The sequence below is a fragment of the Cervus elaphus genome, chromosome 8 (genome assembly GCF_910594005.1).
Source record: "Cervus elaphus chromosome 8, mCerEla1.1, whole genome shotgun sequence".
NCBI lineage: Eukaryota > Metazoa > Chordata > Mammalia > Artiodactyla > Cervidae > Cervus > Cervus elaphus.
The window spans coordinates 24,558,468-24,580,431 of record NC_057822.1 but is presented as its reverse complement, the minus strand read 5'-3'; the positions used below and the strand labels follow the sequence as shown (position 1 = coordinate 24,580,431).

Sequence of the window (21,964 nt, the reverse complement as noted above, 5' to 3'; positions counted from 1 at the left end):
GGGAAGAGAAAGAAAATTATCTCCTCTTTTCGATTAAAAAAAAAAACCCTCTCAGAAGTCCCAGCTCTAAATCTAGAGGTACAGATCCCCCAATGCTCCGGCAGAGATTCATCTATATGTTAAAGTTTTGCCCGGCTGCAGCGTTTGTTCTCAGGAATTTATTATGGTATTCAGACTAAACTGCTGGAAAAATAAAAGGAGCAAAGTCTTGGCTAGGAGCTGAAGTGTCCCCAGCAGGATATGACGCCAGGAGTGTTGTAAAGACTGTCTGTCCTTAGAGAAGGTGCTATTGTGCATAGGCTTTTATTTATAACTTGGTAAGTGCCAGCGAACTCGCCTCCTTCACACCCCCGAGTGCCAGCCCCGCGCTCTGCACTGCGCTTTATTCGCTCGAGTCTATTCAGAGACTGTCACTCTGGGCCTGCGAGGTATTCAGGGCCTTAATCAATCAAAAGGATGAGAATCGGGCAGGTTTTTCCCTTTGAAATAAAGGAAACAATGACTTCTGGGCTTCAAGTTCCCCCTTTTTCCTTTTACGATTTTTGATTTTTTTTTCTGTGTTGGAGTTCTCCACCCTCTCTTGTCCTTTTCCCCCTCAACTCATTTGACAGTTTTTACGTGAACTCAGCACCCCCCCCAACCCCAACTCTCCACCCCCTAATTAAGTCAAACTAAGAAGGCAAGATGGGGGGTTGGGGGGAGTAGAGCTGCTCAACTGTGTGGGAGCCGGCTCTTTAAAACTCCACTCGCAAGTGGGAAAAGCCGGCAGCTTTCATCTCAGCCCAAAGTCAAAAGGTTTGGTTGACCCTCTGAGCAATGGGAGACAGGCAATGGAGACACCAGAAAAAGTCTGGACACCCCCTCACCCACCCAAGGGGGGAGGCCCCATGCATTCGCATTACACTGGAGGGATGCTGATTAGCATGCAGCCCTGTTTAACTTGGTTTTACACAAAATGATTCAGTTCGTCAGTGGGAAAACGTTCTCACTTCCTTCTTGCACACTTGAGGGCCACCAAAGCCTGTGTCCTGTTTCCTACGCTACTTCTCAAGAGCTGGGCTTTTTCCAAGTTTTCTGCCACTAAAGCTTGAGCGGAGCAGCAAGAACACCTTCTAGGGTCCCTGGTTCTTGTTGGAGGAGGGAGGTACCCAAAGTGCGTTTCACGGGAGCAAATGCAAACTCAACTCGCAGTTAAAAGGAACCGGGGAACCACTCCCCACCACCGGCAATGACGGTGTAACAAACTTAAAGAACGGCCAGGGCTGTGTCTCATTTGCTGCGGAGCCGAGGGCTTGGTCTTCAAGCTCTCCCCGTGGACCCAACACTCTCTCCTGGGACATTCTCTCTTCCCAGGGCCCACGGATCCGTGAAGGGACACGAAGCCAAAGACTCACTCTCCCAGGTTTTGCATCCTCCTTGCAACCGTAGAGCCGGCAGGACCCTTGAATGGGGATACTGCTGATTGAAATTGATTTCGAATGCCCATAGGTGCCCGGCCAGCACGCACATCCATAAACCGACCACCCCTTGCTATAAAAATGTACAAATGGAAACCAGAGAGAGTGGGGTGGGGACCTGTGGCCCAGGAATCTCTCTTTCCCGGACTTCCCCCCACCCCCACCCACCAGAGTGCTCTGGCGTTTAGATGCCACCAGCTAACTCGACTCTTCCCCACCCTGGCAACAGCTAGAGGAACCTGAAGACCAAGAGATGGGTGGGAGGACACCCTCAGGTGCTTGGGCCTATAAGCTTGCGGGATCACTTCCAAATTCCCCAGAGTCCAAATTCCCTGAGATTGGTAGACCTGAAGTCTGACTCGGGAGGGCCAGGACAGCAGTGTTGGTTGAGACTCCCGAGCCAGTGATGCCCACTGCAGTCAAGTCAGACATGGGGGAGGGGGACAGGGGGAGGGAGGCTGTCTCGCATCACTTGAGTGCTGGTCACCAGAGGGCAGAGTGGTTACTGGTTCCCACCTGGTTTCTCAAGAAGGCACCTGATTCTACACTCCAGCCCCTCCTTCCCTGTCTTCGAAAGCTTGGGCCTCCCCTTATTTCTTTCCAAAGTCTCTCTGGAAGCCAAAACTTGCCCATCCTCTGACTCCTGCAGCAGGAAAGGAGTCTCCACCAGGCCCCACCCCTGTCTGGAACCTATAGACCACCGAGTCCCCGTTCTACTCATTGGCAAAGAGTGACCCTGCAGTGGGCTTGGAAGACGAGTGCCTGCGCCGTGCAGCCCCGAGTCCAGGTTTGGGAAGCAGCATCATTTCTGCTGACAAATTATCCAAAAAGCAGCCAGAAAGTCTGTAGCTCAGTTTTGTGAAGGAGGGTGGTATCCACCCGCACTATCTGTGCATGTGCAAGATGAAACTGGAGCCTTGGTAGGATAATTCAACCAAAACAAGATCATGACTTACCACTGCTTCCTTCAGCACCCCCAGTTTCAGAAGCCCTTCAGGTGAAATAGACAGCAGCTTCCCCTCCCAGGTCCAGAGGAGGGGAGGACAATGCCCAGTTCCTAGGAAGCTCTCCCTCCTGGCAGGATTGGCTGCAGGGGTCCACAGTCCAGTCAGGTTAAGTGAAGTCTGCCCCAGGCCAGGTGACACCCAGAACACAGCTCCCGCACTTGTGGGCCCCAGGCCACAGTCTTTCATGACCCATGGACTTCTTGGGCCTCTGAGAGACGATGACTTTATTCTATCTGGACACAGGCCTTAAGAGGAAATTATGATCTATATAATGTGCCTGAACTGGAGGGTGCCTGCCACCCAGATCTTTTTTTGCCTTATCTGGAGGGAGTAACCTCTGGGGGAAGGCATCTGACCTCCCGCCGGGTCTCAGGCATTTCAGGAGGTAGTCCTAAGGCGTGAGAAAATGCAATGGGAAACCATCAATTCTTGAGAAATGTTCAACAGGAAGAAATCAAAACACCAGATCCTGACCACACATTTCTTCCGGACACCAGATTGGTGATTGCGCAGGAATAAACCTGAGGCCGATCTCAGAGCCGGACTTAGCGACTGGCATCAGGCTCCCTGCAGTTTTTCGTCAAAAGCTGTGGCGCCTCTCTTCTCCCTTGTCAGAAAATCAGTTGGGATGGGGTCGGATTTATGGACTAGATGGAAATGTGGGCGTCTCACTGAAACGTGGAGTGGATCAGCTGCAGTGGTTTTGCCCCTGTAGCTGGGGGAGCTGCCCCAGAACGGGTTCTCAATAAAGAACATATGGTTTGTGAGAAAAGAAAAAAAGGAGGAAAGGAAAAAGAAGGGAGAAAAAGAAGAGAGATGTAAAAAGTATTTTTTGAAAGGCAGTGAGGGAAGGAGAGAATGAATGTCACAGCAACTGGTCTCCTATCCATGTTCATTTGGTTCTGCAAAAATTATTTTTTATGCAAATAAGGAAGGCAGGATGCCAGAGTCTGTTGTGGGGTGGGGGTGGGGGGGGGAGTTCAGGAGAAGAGTCTCATAGAATACTACTCTTTAACCTTCAAAAAATGTCCTGCCCAACTAGGAAAGAGTGAGTGTGTTGCGGGCTGGGTGGGAGGTGTTGTTGAAATTTAGAAGAGAAAGTCCCAGTAACTGCTCTGCTGGTGCAAACCCCATGTGAAGGGATCCTGGCGGGTGGACATAAAGATTGAGGGGTCTTGGAAAGGGGGTATTATTGGGAGCAGCCTGGGTCTTGAGGAAGAGAGGAGGTGCACAGGCCAAGTGGGGGGTCTGAAGTGGGGTGCAACAGCAGGGCTGGGAATGTGCCCATGACCGCTGAGGGAAGCAGGAGGTCTTGGGGTTTCCTTGACATCGGGAGCAGAAAGAAAGGCAAATGACCACACCAGGGGGGGGTGCCTGGACTGTGAGTTCGGATGGTGTGGTGTGTGGGGGGGGTGTGTGCAGTGTCAGTGGGGGGTCCAGGGGCAGGATCGGAGCAGAGGGGGCAGGCAGGCAGGCAGGGAAGGAACGGAGCAGGCCTTTCGCTTTGATCAGGCCAGGTCTCTCTCAGACTCAGCACCAGTGCGGTGAGCAGGCCTCTCGACCTGAATCCCTTCCAAGCCCACAAGCAATTTCTCTCCCAGGGGGATTTCACAGGGAGAAGAGGGAGGTGGGTGACACAGAGAGCAAGAGAGATCTGGCAGGCTGTTCAAACCCAGGGTTTCCAGCTGAGCCACAGTGAGGTACCGGGAGCCTAGGGCAGTGGCGCTGTGAGTGAGTCTGGGACCTGCGGTCCCTGGGTTTTCTAAGCCGGTCGAGGGGTGGGGACAGTGCTGCCAACTCGGCAGAGAAAACGCAACAGGTCAGGGAGCTGGAAGAGGCCAGTCTCGGGGATTTGACTAAAACCCTGAGGAGCACGGGTGGGGATCAGAGGGAGATTCTTAGGAAGAGGGTTGCTTGCAGTCTGCCTCCCGACCACCCCCACCCCTTGGATGCTCCCCTGGCATGAGGGGAGGAAGGATCCCTCACGCTGGGGTACAGCCTGATCACCCCTCCTTTCAAAGGTGGAGGAGAGGAGGAAGAGGAGAAGGAAAGGAGGAGGGAGGAAGAAAGAAGAAAAAAACAGAAAAGGAATTCACCACAACCAAAACTGGTTACCTCAGCCCTTCAGATCTCTAGATACTAGGACAGACACCAAGTTCCTTTCTAGGTCTTAAACTTGCTCTCCATTTCCCTTCCCCGCAGGAAAACACCTATTTCCCTCTTCCAAACAAAGTTTCTCTTTCTGGAGACAGACCGTTAATCTAGCCTTGGGTTTGGGGTCGAGGAATGGAAGAAAATCTTTGATTTAGAAGTTTAGAGTCAGAAGAACCCTAAGGGGAATCTCTGAAAAGATGAAAGCTAATCATCTCATACTCTGAAAGTGATGGAAAGGAGGCAGCCAGGAGAAGTTTGAGCTGGAGCGAGCGTTCGATAGAAGTGCAGATCCAGGGCTAATGGACTGCCCAGAGTCCTGTCACAGAAAACTGTCCTGGGTCCCCTCAGTGGTCCCGCGCTCAGGTCACCCTAGTGGCCTTTCTTCCCCACCCCACCCCCGGAAAATCCTGCAAGAGGCATGCTGGCCCCCAGACCCCCAACGCCCTGCCTGGGGCCAAGAGTTAAGACAAGTAGCCCCAAGAGAAATGAGCTTCGGAAAGCCTTTCTTCTTCTTTTCATTTCTAAACGAAATCTAATACTATCTGGCTGCAAAAATATATATCACTGGCCCAGAGTCTGAAAGATTAACATTTGGATATGTAGGAAATGTAATCTGCATGGCTAATTGATTCCCAGCGTATCAGTTTAAAGGATAAAGATCAATATCTACATGATGGATATTATATTAATAGGGACATAAATAAAGGCCGAAGAGTCATTCCCCAAACCTTTGAAGCCGCTTCCCGGCTCCTGGGCCCTCCACGAGGCCACTCGGCGTCCCCCACCTGCCGGCCCCCAGCCCCTGCTGGGAGGGAACACTACCCCCTCCCCCCAGGAGGAAATAAGTTTCCGGCTAAAGCTGGAGGGTTTTAATGCAGCGAAGCTCGAGAGAGAGGCGGCACTGTTTTCCGGGGCTGTAGCAGGTGTAGAGTCGGCCGGGAGGAGGGCGGTATTTTAGCAAAACGCACCGCTAAGATACTTAGAAACAGACATAGAAGACCCCCACAAGGAAACACACAGTCACAGGTTCACACACCGGTTCGCACACGCACAGACACATAGAAATCCACACACGGGCATACTAGCCACACAGACACACAAACAGCCATCTCTAGATGTGTTTACACGGTGATACACACTCATACCCGCACGTTCCCATGCAGGGGTGAATTCCCGGCATTTTCTGCGCGCACTTGGCTTTAGGGATTCGGAACTGGCTTCTTTCCTTCCCACAGCCCTCTCCCTGCGGAGCACCGACGGCAGCTCCGGCCGAGCCCAGGGATCAGCGATCCCGGCTCCTGGAAGTCCTCTCCGGACCGGATGAGGCGGCGCCGCGGGGAGCGAACTCGGAGGAGAGAGAGGCGTGCCCGCGAGGTCCCAACGCGTTCTTTCAGGGAGAGGAGGGCCACCTCAACCTAGAGTGGCTGCAGCCTGCGGAAGGGGGCTGTTGAGTCCCGGGGAGCACGTCCCTGAGACGACGCGGTGAGGGGGTACAGGCTGGGGGACACTTCGATCCGGAATGAGAACGCCTCGGTCCGGGGGTGGCCTGGATACCAGCGGCCCCCTCCACACCGCAAAGCCCGCGCCGCCGAGGGACTTTTCCAAATGCCAATGAATCACCCTTCGCTCCCTCCTTTCCATTAATTAAGAGGGATGTTTGGACAAAACGGTCGTAATCTTTATTAATTACGCAGCCCTCGGTGTGCGGTCGCATCCATCAGGCCCGAAGCGAAAGTACTGTGGATGCCTCATCTCTTCCCACAGCGCCTCTGGGGAGCGAGCCGAGGAGCCGCCGTTGCCCGCCGCGGGCTCCCCTTCCTCGGCTGGCGCTGCAGGGGCGGCCGGAGGAGACGCAGCCCTCGGGGCTACGCCAGGCCTCTCCCAGAGCCCAGAGCCGGCTGCGGGCCGGGTTCATGGAGCCCCGACAGAGCCCCGATGTCCCCCGCTCCCGTCCTCCTCGCATCTGGGCACTCGTTCATTTACACACACACAAACTCACAAGCAGACTCGTTCGAATACATCGCACGGCCCCCGTTTCTTCTGGCCGCCGCCTCCCCACACAACCGCCCGCCCTTCTCTTCCATCGGATGCTTCCAGGAGCAGCCGGACTAAAATCCACTCGGCGGAGCCCGGAACACTGGCTGAGCCGTGTTCCAGGGGTGGGGGTGGGGTTCATTTACTCCTGGGTGAAGCGACCGGGATGGAGAGCAGAAAACCCTGTCGATTGGCCCCAAGGACGTTCCCCCTTCCCCGAGAGAGGTGCCCTGGAGGGCGTGGCGGGAAGACCCTAGAAGACTTCCAGGAGGCCAACTCCCCCAGTTGCGGGGTGGGGGGGGGGGAGTAACAAGAGGACGTTTGCTTTGCATGGGGGGGGGGATTGGGGAGGGGGCTCTACTTCTTGGCTGAGAAATAGAAAACTCCAAGCCTCCAGGTCCCTTGTGGGAAAGCTGGCTGGAGATGGGGGTCGCCAAATTCAGGTTCCTTCAGAGCAGCCCTTGACAGCACTCTGTCCTCTGAGGGCAGAGACCCTTGGGCTCATTCAGAAAAGAGTCCTGGGATAGGATGTCTGTAGCCCATCCCCCTCAACCTGGTCAGGACCGGTCTCTTGGTCTGAGCTTCTCTCAACCCCACCCTCACCCCTCCAATACTATGCTAAGCAGGTCCCATCCTCTCTGCGCTTTGAACCTGCACCATCAGAGATAAGATTCTTCCACTGGAGCCCCTTAAAGAGATTCTGCCTGATTAAAGGGGAGGGGGCAATTCAGGACACAAATCTAATAGGGTAATTATTTCCAGGGCCAAAGCAGGTGAGGTGGGTGCTATGCAAGCCCTCTTCGTGGCCTCTCTGGGCTGGAACAGTGAGGATCCGACCTCAGGGATCGTAGGGTGCACTCCTAGCTGCCTCTCTTGGTTTTTGCAACCTCAAGCCTGGTGTCGGGGGTTGGGCCCTCAGCCTACTATGCCCTAAAGTACTGGTCCACCCACCCTTGCATCCTTCAGCGTCCAGGGCCAGCGGGCTTTTCGGAGCTTCCCCAGGAGGCCGATCGTCTCTCCACATAATCCCAGCTTTTCTCATGATTACGGTGCCCGAAGCTACCAAGCCCTGGCCTTCGCCCTGGGGACACGAAGGCCTGAGGAGAAGGGGGATGTGCTATCGTGCTTTGGGCCGCGCTGGCCAGGCCAAGAGGTTCGAGATGTGGTGGCTGGCGAGCACCAGCCTCCTGGCTTAAGCTGCACCCTCTGGAACATCATTGCCTTCTTTCCTGCTGCTGCTTCTGTGTGGAGGCTGGGTGCACTCCACGTCCCACAGTCTCTCAATCATTCCTTCCCCTTTCTGAAAAAATTTTCATTAAATGTGCGGGTGCACACTCCAGGTCCCACACTGTCTCAGTCATTCATTCCCCCCTCCAAAAATTTTTTCATTAAAATGTGTGGGTTCCTTTACTCACTGGTCCCCTAGGGCCTGAGACACATGCAAGCCTGGCCTTTGAAGCCTTTCCCTGGGGCAGTTTTGATTATCTTACTCTACACACTGAATGGTTGACTTGTCCTCTGGCTGAGTTCCCAGAGCCGCCCCAGAACTTTTCATTCAATACACACATACTTACTGAGCTTCTACTACGTGCAGTTCCAAAGGCTAGGGCTAATCTTGTGATGAAAACAAACCAGAGTCATCATGGCAGAGGTGAAGTCCCGGAAAATAACCAAAAAATAAATAGATGCAACTTGTCAGGAGATTGACTATAAGTTTGCAGCTCAGCTCTGAAGAAGCTCAGAGGACTTGAGAGGAGAAGGGGTATGCAACCCTGGGGTGAGATGGGGTTGGTGCATTGCTATTTCAACAGATAAAGTCTGGGCAGGCTCAGTAGAGGTAGGTTTCTGCAGAGAACTAGGGTAGGGAGGAGTGATTGCTAAAGGAAGGAAAAGGGTGAAGGTGAAAAAACCCAGTAGGTGGACAACAGCTTGAGGAGCTACTACCGCCAGTGGGCGGGGCGTTCTGACATCCTGGAGAACTAGGGGCGGGGCCTGGGCAGCAGAACCAGCAGAGGTGATCTGACCTAGAAGAGGAAACTTTGGGGGCTGCAAGTCCCTCCAGATGTTTCCCATTGTTCTCTTTCCGAAGATACTTCATTCCAACTATTGAAGGGGTGACAGGGGGACTGAATCTTGCCACCAACAGAGGGAGGTTTCCTTGGAGCCAGCCCTCACCCCACCTCTGAGAGTAAGGTAGATGTCATTGTTGGGGGTCAGGAGATTGAGATTTCCAGGTGTCCCTGGCTCAAAAATCCAGCATGAGCTTGAGCATCTTCTTCTCGGTGCCCACGGTCCGAAAATTGAATTTTTATTTGAAAGAAAATGGGGACCCAGGTGCTTGGTGTCCAGGTCCCCCCAGTCATCTGGACCTGTCATTCCTGCTCCCTAACTAGGAGAAAACTCCTTGCAGGCAGGAAAGAGTTGGGCCGACTACACATGCCCTGCTTCACGCGGCAGGTATGCGTGTCCCTCCTGAATGATTCCCACATCTGCTACCACTCTGAGGAGAAGGGGAGAGGAAGGACTCCGGAGGAGGAGCCCAAGACCCTAGCAAAGCAGTCATCCTTCCCCAGCCTTGTGAGATAAATGGGAAAAAACCAGCAGGACCATACAGGAGAGAATGTCTTCACAGGGCTTCATACATTATTAATAGAAAGGCTCGGTAGCTCAGTCGGTAAAGAATCCTCCTGCAATGTAAGAGAATGGGGTTTGATCCCTGGGTCGGGAAGATCCCCTGGAGAAGGATCTTCCTTCATGGTAACCCATTCCAGTATTCTTGCCAGGAGAATTCCATGGACAGAGGAGCCCGGCAAGCTCCAAAGAGTTGGATACAACTTAGCGACTGAACCACCACTCCCACTGTGAAGGTCTGGGATCAAGGGAACCAGCAGATGCAGTAGAGGCGACAGCAGGTAGTGCTCCATGGGGGTCTGAAAGGGGGCCATGGTTTTCTCAGAACAGTAGTGGACATACTGCTCAACAAAAAGGAGCAGTTCTTACTTGTCAGAAAACGATTGATAAAGCAAAGTCTTACTAGATTTTGGAGCTACTTGATAGGGGAGCACTCTCCCTCCTAAAGGAAATCAGTCCTGAATATTCATTGAAAGGACTGATGCTGAAGCTGAAACTCCAATCAATACTTCGGCCACCTGAGGCAAAGAACTGACTCATTTGAAAAGACCCTGATGCTGGGAAAGGTTAAAAGCAGGAGGAGAAGGGAACCACAGAGGATGAGATGGTTGGATGGCATCACCGACTCAATGGACATGAGTTTGAGTAAACTCCGGGAGTTGGTGATGGACAGGGAGGCCTGGTGTGCTGCAGTCAATGGGGTCGCAGAGAGTTGGACACGACTGAGCGACTGAACTGAACTGAACTGAGAGGGGAGAAAAACAGAAACAGTGTGAACTTGCAGCAGAGGTAAGAAGGCCCAAGTGGAAAGAGAATTCCTGGGGCATCTCAGACCTGTTTTCTATCTCCACAGCAGGCTGAGGAGGTTCTCAGACAGTCTGGGCTGCTGCCCTGTGTAATGAGATCATAAGAGTCATCCTTGTAATAGAAACGATCATCACATGTCCCCCAGAACAAGGTCACGTTTCCAAGTAGGGGAGGTGTGCAGCGCATTCTTCCCCTCTGATTGGTGAGGAAGCTGCAGTATCAAAGAGCAAACAGTGTGGTTTCATTGGGCAGGATGACCAGGGGGGTGGGAGCTAGATCCTGGGGGCACTGTAAACTCTGGAGGGATTGGCAAGTCACTCAGGGAAGGGAAATCAAAGAAGATTTCTGAGCTCAAAAAGCAGGAAAGGACCCTGAAAATCGAAGTTCTCAGAGACAGACAAAAGAGAAGAAATTGAGAAGTCCTGGAAGAGAAGAGAATTGCTTTAAGATTGAAAAGAGGAGAGGGAGAGAAAATGACAAAATACTGAAGAAACATGATAAGATATTTCTGATTTTGAAAGTTTTGACATTAGTCAAGGTGGGCTCATAGTAGACAGCACAGAATGACTGTTTCTGATTTGAAGGATACATTTGTGCTGGGAAAAGTGACCTGAATCCCCATTTCACTGTTGCAGAATATGTGATGGGGGGGATAGTTGTATACTAGGGGACAACAGGATACAAAAGGTTGTGAGGAAGAAAAGGACATTAGGAAGAAAAATACAAAAGTTATGATCCTTTTATGTGCCAGACACAGCACACACATCCTTACTTAGTATTGACTTAAGAATATGTCATTTAGTTTGCTCCCATGGTTTTATAATTCGTGTTAAAAAAAAAAACAAAAACAAAAACAAAAAAGACAAGGAGAAATAGAGATTGGACTTTGCCAGCTCACGCATTACACAAGTACAGGTTGATAGGAGAAAGGATGCCTAAAATCAACACTCAGACCAAATCCTTTTAAGGGTGATTTGGTTGCTAAGTCATGTCTGACTCTTGTGACCCCATGAACCCCATGACCTGCCAGGCTCCTCTGCCCAAAAGTACCAAAGTAGGGAGATGAGGCTTATCTTTTACACTGCACAGCATGCAGGATCTTACTTACCTGACCAGAGATGGAACCTGAATCCCCTGCAGTGGAAGCACAGATCCTCAACCTCTGGACCACCAGAGAAGTCCTACATCAGGCTTTTCTGATGCCATCATCCTCTCGCCACCACCACAGGTCTGTCTACCTCCCAGGAATCTGTCACAGTCTACCTCTCAGGAATCAAACCACACTTTCCAGAAGACTCCTCAGAACCTGCCTGGTGTCCTGGGGTTGGGAGAACAAGTGCTCAGAAAGCCTAACACTCCTTGGTCTAGAGGCTTGGGTTCCCCATCTCAAATAAACTATCTTGGGAGAACAGGGAAAATTGTGCGTTGACAATAGCACTTAATGATACTGGCACATTTTCATTTTATAATTATGTAACAGTAATATACTATCTAAGAGTAATAGCATATATATATTGAGCATTTCATAAGTACTGGCATCTTCAGCCCTTTACAAAGACTAATTTACTTACTGTTTAAAACCACTAGATTGTATCCAGTTAAAATGAGAAAAAGGAGGACCAGCGAGTTTACTTAGTTTGCTTTAGGTCACACACCTAGCAAGCAACAAAACTAGGATTTAAACCCCAGACAATGTGGTGTTGTCACTCCTGTTCAATCAGCAGCCCAACAAGTTTCTAACTCTCCAATCAGACCCCCAAAGGGATGGGATCTGGGAGTTGGCCAAATACTTTACCTCTCACTGTTTACCCTATTCTGTAAATAAATTTCAACAAAAGTTACCTTTAATGCCTCTGGGAGGCACTGATCTATCTTATCTCGATTGAAAATAATTTGAAAATCTACTCCATTTCAGTTCCCTTTTAAAATGCTTCCAGTCATATAATCCCACTTTAAATTTTTTGCCTATTTTAAACGATCTTTCTGTCTTACTCCCAGTTAGTTTATTACTCTCTCCCCAGGCGGAGAAGAACCAGAGACGCTTAACGTCATTAAGCTGCCTCTAATTCGGGCTGGAGGACACGTGGCAGGCAGCTGATGCTTGTTTGGAGAAGGAATCCAAATCTCCGTGCCTCCCGCGGATCAGCGCTCTCTTTGGAACGTGTCGTGGGCCGGGCTTCTTGAAGTCTTCGTAGGCGCCTAGCCAGGTGCAGAACCTCGCGTAGGATGCGGGTGCCGCCCCGTGCGGGGAACCGCGAGGAATTTCCAAAAGGAAATCGAACACAGCAAAGGTACTTCCAAGCCCCCATCCCTGGCTGTCCACGTCCCGCTGACCCGCGCCGGAACAGCGTGGTGGGGGGAGGGGGGGTTGCGAAAGCCCCGCGGGGCAAATAGGAAAGACGGCGGGAGGCTGGAGCGGGTTTTTGGCTTCTCTGTTATTTTTAGGAATAGATGCGAATGCAGAACTTTGGGACGGGCGCTGGGAGGGGCCCGTGGACAGCCAAGAATGGTAACGACGCCACGGGATCAGAGACCTTCAGACTCTGAAATCAGGGCGTCACAAAATCCGGAGAGCAAGGGCTGAAGGAAGACCAGTTTCCATACAAAGGCCAAACAAATAAACAAGCCTTTAAGTCTCGACCAGCGGGCTCCAGTGCGCTCTACCAATGGGTTGGTGACCGCGTTCTTGTGCCTCTGTTTCACCCGGGCCCGCGCCTGTCCTTCGGGATCGCCGGTGTAGGGGTTGCTGGGCTGGGGACTGGGGTCGGAGGCTGCGAAGAGGTCACGTTTGGGTCGCTGTCGTCCCAGTTGTGCGGGGACCAGCCCGTGGCCCCGGGAGGTCTCGAGTTCTCTTCTGCACCGGGGGCTGCGCGGGTGCCGGCACGGGCCGGCCCCAGTTGGCAGATGCCATCACCGGCCCAGGAGCCTCCCCGGGAACTTGTCGCGGTGGCTGCCCCGGCCCCGGGTTCCCGCGGAGGGCTGAGCCTTCGCTTTTCGTCGGAGAGTCCTTGCGCTCAGCCACGAACCATCTCCGCCGTCCGCGTTCAAACGCGGAGAAATCAAGGTAAGCCCCCCGCCTTCCACCGCCCGCCAGCCGCCAAGTCTCAGCACAGATCCCTTTACACCTGGGTCCCGGAGCGTGGAATTAATTTGCACGCTGATCGGCTACTCGGAAGGGTCTTAAAAAAAAAATGTAGTAACTCTTCTAGCAAATATCTTTAAACAGGACTCTCTGAGCTGGATCTGCTCGCAGGTCCGCACCTGCCGGCGACCAGCGGCTTCGCCCTCAGCTGTCATGGTCGATGACATGTCAACTGGCCAGGTTTTGTTCATTTAACCTCTGGACTTTTCCTGGTTATCCATATAATCCGCCCTCAAATCCCCACGTTGTCACCGAATTTTAATGACTCGCGGGATTTGGAAAAGCACACACTTATTTTGAGGGACCGAGGGGAGTCCACGGAAAAGCCTTGGGGAAGGCGCAGCTTTCATCCCCACCACATTAAGAAAGACCACAAAGCGCGCCAAATTGGGCTGCAAATATTTACCTAACTTTCCTGGGAAGACAAAGTCAACAGGAGTGTGTGTGTGGAGAGAGAGCGAGAGAAAGCAATAGAGACACAGAGAGAGTGTCAGAAAATAAAGCAGCAATCAAACAGTTACTCAAATTATGGCCACTTCCAAAATCTAAGCATTTGTCCACAATCTCCCAGTTTCTAAGAAACCTGGAGGCCTTTCTTTCATTAAAGTGAGATTAGGGAGAGCGTCCGAATTTCAATAAAAAACTTTGTGAAGTATAATGGCTTTCAAATCTCGCTGCCCAGTAGAATCACCTGCAGCGCCTTTTAAAAATACTGATGCGCCTCCCCTCTCTACCTCCATCCCTACTCCCAGACCAATTAAAGAAACGTCTCTGGGGGCGGGACTGGTGCCTTCAAGCTTTTTTTTTTTTTTCTTAAACTCTCTAGGTAATTTTAACCTGCAGCCAGAGCCGAGAACTTCTGCTAAGGCTCCAATCACGAAATAAGTTTGTTGTGTGTGAATTTAATAAGAAATGGCTCTAGGGACAAATCTTTCAGAGTTCAGTTCCAAAGTTTCTTCCGCAAAAAAACCATCTACTTCACAACTTGAAGTTAATCCTTCCCCCAAGCTGCAAGTCAGGTGCAATGGTTCTCCACCTCTCAAGTTTGACTACAAACTACTTTCAAATACACACACACTAGACATATAAATCATATCAAAGTATCATTTCCATATGATAAGGAGGATCATCATTGTGGTCAGAGATAGCTGAGTCATTCAAATACAACCAGACCATGGTTCTTGAGATAATAATTGCTGAAATAAAAGTGTTCTGTTCTTGCAAAGATTAAATGCTTTCACTCCATTTATTTTGGAATGTGTGTTTGTAATATTAGGGGTTAGGAGAACTTTTTTGCACATCTTCTCTACCCTCTTTCTTCCCACATCAGCATTTCCCCTCTTCCACCCCATGGAGATGTGGTATTTCTAAACCAAAGATAATCCAATTTTACATGCAAAGACAATTTCTTCTAAGGGAAGTGTGCATTCTTCCTGAGCTCCTAGGAATATTCTTGGAAATTGAACATTAAACACTCTCATTTCCCTGAATGTATTTTAAGAATGATGGTGAATTTATGACAGAAAAAAATTTGCCTCTCTTTGCATAGTTTAGTTTTGAGTAAGAGAAAGGAAGCCTCAGGTATGACTGATGGATAGAAACGATGCTAAGGGTACTTATTACAAAGCTTTCCTTAAATGAACAATGAGAAGAAATCTAGCAAAAAATAGATAAAATCTCTCATGAGTTCTTTATTCATATAACTCAGAACTAAGATCTGACTGCCGTCATTTCTAATACTCATTTCAGAAATATTTACTGTAGCAAATACTATTCTACAGACTCACACTATAACATATACAATAAAAACATTTTCTTTCAAAGAAAGAAGTATGCAATTTACCTTTAACAAGGATGCAGTTCAATGCCCGAGGCATGAACATAATTGTCTTTGTATCATAACAGAACTTTAAAATACAAATATTAGCTAATGGGAATTAAGTGATTAAAGAGGATGTGTTGGATCACAGACTAATGGGGGATTACTCAGCTACTGAGATTATAAATTTAGCCAATCTATGAAGGATAATTTATGTATAGAGGCAAAGACTGAAAAAATAATAAAATGGGGTAATAAATAATGAGAAATTTGATAGATCTTAACCTAAATGTGAGGAAATTTCACTGCAATGTAAACTTATCCCAAACATGTAGGTGCTGCTGGCTTTGGAGCAGATGGTTCAGACATACTTAAGGAAGCCAAAAGGCATCACATCTTGAAATCTTGCAGTGCAGAAAATGATTGGAAATGGAAGCCAAATATCTTTTAGTTTCTTCAGTGTCTACTTTCACTGACTATATTGCAACTAGAGTTTCATTGTGCTTGAACTGATTTTTATCAAAACTCAAGATGCTTTGGGGGTATATTTTTTCACCTTTGAAAACTCCAGATGAAGTTGGGAAAACCAATTGTTTACCTAAGTCCCCCAGGGTTTCAGGAGTTCCTGAGAGGCAGTGTGCATAAAGGGAGCCAAGGCATCTAACATTTAGTACAGGGTGTCCCATTAAGGCAAGTCAACAGACTAGTTAACTGTCACTTACCATAAACCTACAGCGGGTTAAAGGTTTTTGTGGATAGAGTAGGTAACCAGACAAGTTTTCTTCTCTTGTTTTTCCATTCTGGTTATAGGAGATTGAGATAAAGCATATAACAAATGAGACCACTGCAGATAGTAGTAGTAAGAAAAAAGAGAAAACTTCAGTAGATACTCCCTTAGGAATAGAGTGGTCGAGGTAGATCTCTCTGAGCTTAGTCGCTCAGTCGTGTCTGACTCTTTGTGACCCCATAGACTGTAGCCCGCCAGGCTCCTCTGTCCATGGGGATTCTCCAGGCAAGAATACTGGAGTGGATTGCCATGCCCTTCCTCAGTGAACTTCCCAACCTAGGATCGAACCCAGGTCTCCCGCATTGCGAGTGGATTCTTTACCAGCTGAGCCACCAGGGAAGCCCTTCTCTGGGGAGGTGATATTGGACCCTTGCAAGCCTGAATGGAAGCAAAACTATAGATCCACATTGGGATTGTTTCCAAAGTATTTTCATCTGTATTCCCTCTTTTGTATACAAGTCCTTATATCAACCCCAAAAGGAAAGGAGAGCTGATTCTTTTTGTTCCTATTTTGTAGATGAGGAGCCTGAGACTCAAAGATGTTAAATGACTTGCCAAGGTCCTTCCAAGAAGAGAGAAAACCAGTTTTCAGACTCATAACAGCTGATGATGTTACTGATTTTTAGAATCCAAACCGATGTACTTTATGAATGTGGACCCTGTTCACCAAGTCACATTACATTCAGAGGCCAAGTATTTAATCTATCACTCCAAGATGAGTTTCTTTCACTTGAAATTTAGATGCTATTGAAGCCTCATGATAATTCTGCCTAAGTATCATAATTCTACCTAACAGTCTCAGAACATAAGCAGAACCTGGACCATGGAAACCACAAGTTCTTGAGCATGTGGGCAGCCCAGACCAAGTCTGGCATTTTGCAGTGACTTTACTAGCGGTTCATACTCAAGAGCTAGAGATGTGCTCAGGACTGAGTTACTGCATTTCCACAAGAAAGGAGTCTTCCACCATTACAAGATTCCTCCAGACGTCTCCTTGGTCACTTCAACAATTACTGCTAAATTCATGCTCTAAGGTGATGGTATTCCAGGACTTTCCACAGGAGTTGGAAATGATGAAGTTATATCTGCAAAATGGGGGACACCTGAATGCCAGAAAACCACTCAAAGTTGGAAAAATGTTTTCCATCACCTCATCCTGCCACTCAATTCCTGATAAAGAACTCAGAAATTAGCACTAAAACAAAGCAAAAAAGTTAGCGAAGAAAAAAAAAAAAAACAACAATCTCTCCATGTTCAGGTACTGAGCTCCTAATTGTATCTACTTGATTTTAAAGTATTCACATTTCTCATTATAAGAGCTTTACATGTATACAACCTATGAAAGACGTGCAATGTGGCTTGTATTGTAACTCAGGCAATTCAAAGATTTTATGAGCAATAATTCAGTTTATGTCATTGTTGTACCTTCCTCTCTGGAACACAAACTCAAGCAAGCTGGTCCCCAAGTAACTTTAGACAGACTTCTAGGTTGTCAATTTGAGGGAATGAAATAACAAACACATGGGCGTGCCCACATGTGGATGTGCGCATGGTTACATCCACAAAGCCAAGTTCTGTTACTAGCATATACTATATATACACGTGTAGTTGCACTTGTACAACTGAACATATGTGAATGCTAGAATCTCAGCACTGGAGGCAAACAAAGTATAAAAGATAAAAATGAATCTAGAAATTAAAATGGCACAAGTAACTTGTTGGAGGTAAAAGTAAATTAAAACCAATCTCTGGAATGTGATTGTTCATATTAGGAACCTGAAAACATTTTACAGAAACTGAGAACAAAATCTGACAACAGAGTTTCATTTTAGGGGAATTTTATAGTAGTGGGTGGGTAAAACTTTAAAGTACAACAGATCTCACTTGGCCTTCAGGAGTTCCAGTAATTCCATGAAATGTCCTTGCAGTGCATTCCCACATGTGAATTATCTCTCAGAACTATTCAAAATGTGAAATTAGAATCTGGATGAGGATATATGTATTTCAGAAAAAGAAGTGCTGCCCAAATAACACGGAGCGATTTTCCCATGAAATAAGTTTCATGAAAATAGGTTTTTCTAGAAATGCTTCTTGTTTTTATTGACAGTGCAGACATAAAACACATCATACTGCAATTCCTAAATTGCAGCCATACCACTTATCAATGGCCAGTAAATTACTTCACTCTATGATAGATACAAATGCTCCATTCAAGTTCAGTTAATAGAATAGTGTCAGGATATCATGCAGACAGCTTGCATAAATACATGAGGAATAACAGCATACCCTCAGTAGCTTCTGTGGTGTTTAGGCATGAAAACTTTGTCTTATTCCAAACTTCAAAAGATGGAATAAAGAATGTTTTCATATAAAACACATTTAGAACAACTGTTTTTTTTTCTTTAAAAAAGCATCAAATCCAGCTGCAACATACACTCCAATTCATCTTTTTAGTTACAAAACCGGATAGATATGTATTCTTTTTCATCTAATGTGATGAGAAGTGAACATTTCAGTGATTTCTAATATCAAATCAATATCAAACAGCTACATTCAAAATAATGTATATTTGTAGTCAAAGGAAGAAAGACTTGGTACTTGATTTATCGGTTTCGTCTTTGGGCAGTATTTTTTTTTTTTATCAGATAATTGAAAGTTATTTCACAGTATAAAATCTTGAATCAACACGCGTTTATTGTATGCCCCTCATTTCGAAATGTATTCGGACTAGAGGTACGGCAGGAATATTACTGCTTATCAAACAACTTTTCCAGAAATTTTAATGCACACATTTTCCAGATTTATATACTCTAAAATAAATTATTTTAAAAATGAAATTAAGAAAAAAGGCAGGGGAAGCCTAAAGTTTCTATTCTGCGCGAATAGCTTTCAGTATCTTCCAGGTGGGGGCAACAGTAAGTCAGTTTTGAGAGAAGAGAGAACGGGCTCTTGAAGCTCCCTGAGTCCAGTTACAGAAGATGAAATGACTTCCTGGTAGCAACATCGAGAATAAAGCGATCACAAGTTTCCAGGAGGTGGGACTTCTTGGACTCTGTCGGGCCACTAACAGAAGGATCTACCGCCCAGTGCGCTCCACCACCGTTCTGCTCGAAATAATCTGGAGGCAGATGAGGGCGCGCACGCGCGCTAAGCACCTGCTCAATTGCGCACGGATGCTGGGCCGTTGTTCTATCCAGCGTCCCCACGCGTGACGCCCCCCGAAGGTTGTACATCACTCTCAGCGATCCGGCTCACTCACCCTCCAGGACCTCCAGGGGGCAGGGAGACGTTTCTCTCACGTTCACATCTCATTCGTTCTTCCTCAGGACAACTCAGGTCCATTCACAACTGCTGCGGGTGTGCGCGCGCGCGCACCCATACGCTTAAAGAAACGCCCAAGTCACGGCAGTCAGAAAACCAGCTTCCAGGCGGGGCCATGGGTGTCCCACTCCTCTTTCCTCCTCTTTTTGCAAATCTTCGCACTCCGGAGAGGGTTGGTTGTGCATTCTGGCGAGGATGAGGGCGGTGCATGGAGGGGGCTGACCTTGAACAGTCCACGGAGACGCGACTCCCCACCAGCATCCCTGCTTCCTTGGTTTCCCTCTCTGGCCCAGCGCGAAGTGGACAGGAAAGGCCAGAGAGGCGGAAAACCACTGAGGAGTGGCCAGGCGGCGAGGGGGTGCGCGTCCGGGGCCAGAGGGGAGAGGGCGGAGAAGCTCGATCGCACGGGACCAGAGGCCCCCTCCATTAGGGCCGCGCGGGGCTGCAGGTGCGCGAGGGAGGCCAGGCGTGCGGCCCCGCTACGTGCCGCTCCTCCGCGCGCCGCTCGCCGCTGCCGCCGCCCGCGCCCTCGGGCCGCCACCGCCCGCGGCCGAGCCCGGGGCCGCGCCCTCGGGCCGGTACTTGAGCCAGCAGATGATCCAAGTGATGACGACCGAGAAGAGCGCCAGGATGCTGGCCACCGACAGGCAGATGGGCCCCACGGGCGAGGGCGAGGGCGAGCCGGCTGCGGGGGCTGCACCAGGGGGCGCCCCGCCCCCCGGGGGTGCCCCGCCGCCGCCGCCGTAGTGGTTGACGAAGATGAGGCCGGTGAAGAGCAGCACCACCATGGAGAGGAAGGAGAAGACGACGCACACGCAGCCGGCGGTGAGCGCGGCGCGCTTGCAGTTCTGGCAGCTCTCGTAGTTGCCCGGCGCGCGCAGGCCGGCGCGGGCGCGTGGTCCTCCGGCCGCGTCCTCGGAGGACGGCGGCGGCGGCGGCGGGGCCGGGGCCGCGGCTGCCGACGGGGCCGAAGTGGGCGCTGGGCGGCGCGCGGGCAGCGGCGGGAGGCGGTCCTGGGGCAGCGGGTCGTGCGCTGCGCGGAGGGCCAGCGGGAAGGCCTCGGCGAGCTTGGTGTTGTTGGGCAGGCCGTGCACGCGGCTGTCGGGCAGCGGCGTGCGGTGGCGGCACACGGGGCAGGCGATGGCGCCGGGCGGGCCGTGCCAGGGCGGCGGGCGCGGCGTGCGCTCAGGCGCGGCGGCGGCGGCGGCGGCGCGGAGCTGCAGCTGGCTCAGGCACTCCTGGCAAAAGGTGTGCAGGCACGCCAGCAGCTTGGGCGCGCGCCGGTCTGCGTCGAAGTAGTTGTAGCAGATTTTGCACTCGTAGTCCTCGAGCGGAGGGAGGACGGGGACCGTCACCGCTGCGCTCCGGGCTCCCGCGTCCCCGCCGTCCCGGGCTCGCGCCGCGGCGCCCCCGGCTCCGGTCGAGCTCCCGGGGCTGCTGGTTGGGCTCCGATCGCCGCCGCAGCCGCCGCCGCTGTCGCTCGCCGGCGCTGCCATGGCATGATCCGCCCCTCATCGGGGGCAAGGTGAGGCTCCTTCCTCCCCCTGCGCCGCCGTCTCGGCTCCGGGCGGGGAGGAGGCGCTTCTGCCGCCCCCGTCCGGCTGCTGTCGCCTGGCGGGGGAGGCACCGCTGGCTGGGCCGGGCGGGGGCGCAGCGGCAGCCGCATCCCCCGCCCCCCCACTCCCCGGAGGAGGCGCGGGCGTCGCGGTCCCTCCCAGTCCCTGGGAGCCTGTCTGCTCAGTCCCCCTTGGGCCTCTCAAGGCGACTTCCCTGGCCGCTTTGGATGTCGTAATTGAGAGTAGAGGGCGGGTGGGGAGTTGGGGGGGGGGGGGCGATGCGGCTTATGAAATTTGGGCTGCTTAAGGACCAGACGCCAGTGCAACACCCTCCTCACATTCGGAGGGGTGGTGGGAAACCTGGTCCTCCTTTTTCTTTCTCCCTCCCGCTCGCCCCCTCCCCCTACACCCTTGCCGTTTTGTGTTTCTCCTCTGGAGTCGGGGGCTGCGACCCGGGTGGAGCCTCCGCTCCCCCTGACCCCCCAGGAGCTCACCGGTGATGTAATACGGGACCCGTGCTGGGAGAGGAAGCGGCAGACTCCGCGGTGGCGGCAGCGGCGGTTCTTGTCCGTGAAAACCGTGATCTCATTTCTCCGTCCAAGGGCGAAAGTCAGTCATCGCCAAACCATTTACACTTTCCGCTTTTATTAGCAAAGCCCAGGCGGCCCTACAGCGTTCTTCTCAGGGTGGGAGCAGAGAGATGGCATTTTTCCTTTCAACCATCTAGAGGAAAATTTGGGAGCTGAAAAGTACGTTTTCCTCCCCTGAAATATCGCTTCCTGAAGAAGGCATGAAGACACAGACTCGCTGATTTCCTGACGCTGACCCTTAGGGATGGGTCGCTACTTGGTGGGTGTGCATGTGTTTACAGACCAGAGTGGGGAAATGTTATTGGCATAGAGGTTCACAGAATTTCAAGGTTCGGCTTAAATCCACCCCTGGCATCACTCCCCACCGTGGTCGACTTAAACTTGCAACACACACATGTAGAGAGCTGAAAACTCCATGAGTAACAGAAGACAGATCTTCTTGATGTTATTAATTAAAACCAAGAGAAGCCCATGTGAGCAGGTTAGGAAGAAGTAGCACTTCTTGAAGGAACACTCAGCAGGGTACGGGAATGGAAGATAGGCATCTGAGGGCTGATGCTCAAATATTCCTAATACGAAAGTTCTGTTCCTCTGTTTCTCCAGGTTGGTCCTCACTCTACGAAGAGAAAACCTCCCCAGCCCCAACACGGAAGGGAAAG

At 50.6% G+C, this 21,964-nt stretch overlaps 1 protein-coding gene and 1 long non-coding RNA gene across 2 annotated transcripts; one reads left to right on the top strand and one right to left on the bottom strand.

Annotated features, from left to right (window-relative positions):
* The first annotated feature begins 12,202 nt into the window (after positions 1-12,202).
* On the top strand, positions 12,203-17,053 carry LOC122698630. Its single transcript, XR_006342382.1, has 3 exons — positions 12,203-12,381; positions 12,536-13,154; positions 16,356-17,053. It is a non-coding gene; the product is annotated as an uncharacterized LOC122698630 (long non-coding RNA).
* Positions 17,054-17,732: 679 nt separating this feature from the next.
* LOC122698629 (RING finger protein 223-like) lies at positions 17,733-21,711 on the bottom strand. Its single transcript, XM_043909891.1, has one exon. It carries the CDS (start codon positions 20,653-20,655, stop codon positions 19,639-19,641), a length of 1,017 nt encoding a protein of 338 aa, XP_043765826.1. The 5' UTR covers positions 20,656-21,711; the 3' UTR covers positions 17,733-19,638.
* Between the last annotated feature and the right edge of the window lie 253 nt (positions 21,712-21,964).

What these genes read in the sequence shown, in the direction of transcription:
- LOC122698629 (XM_043909891.1), bottom strand. Translation starts at nt 20,655, where the DNA reads ATGGCAGCGCCGGCGAGCGACAGCGGCGGCGGCTGCGGCGGCGATCGG.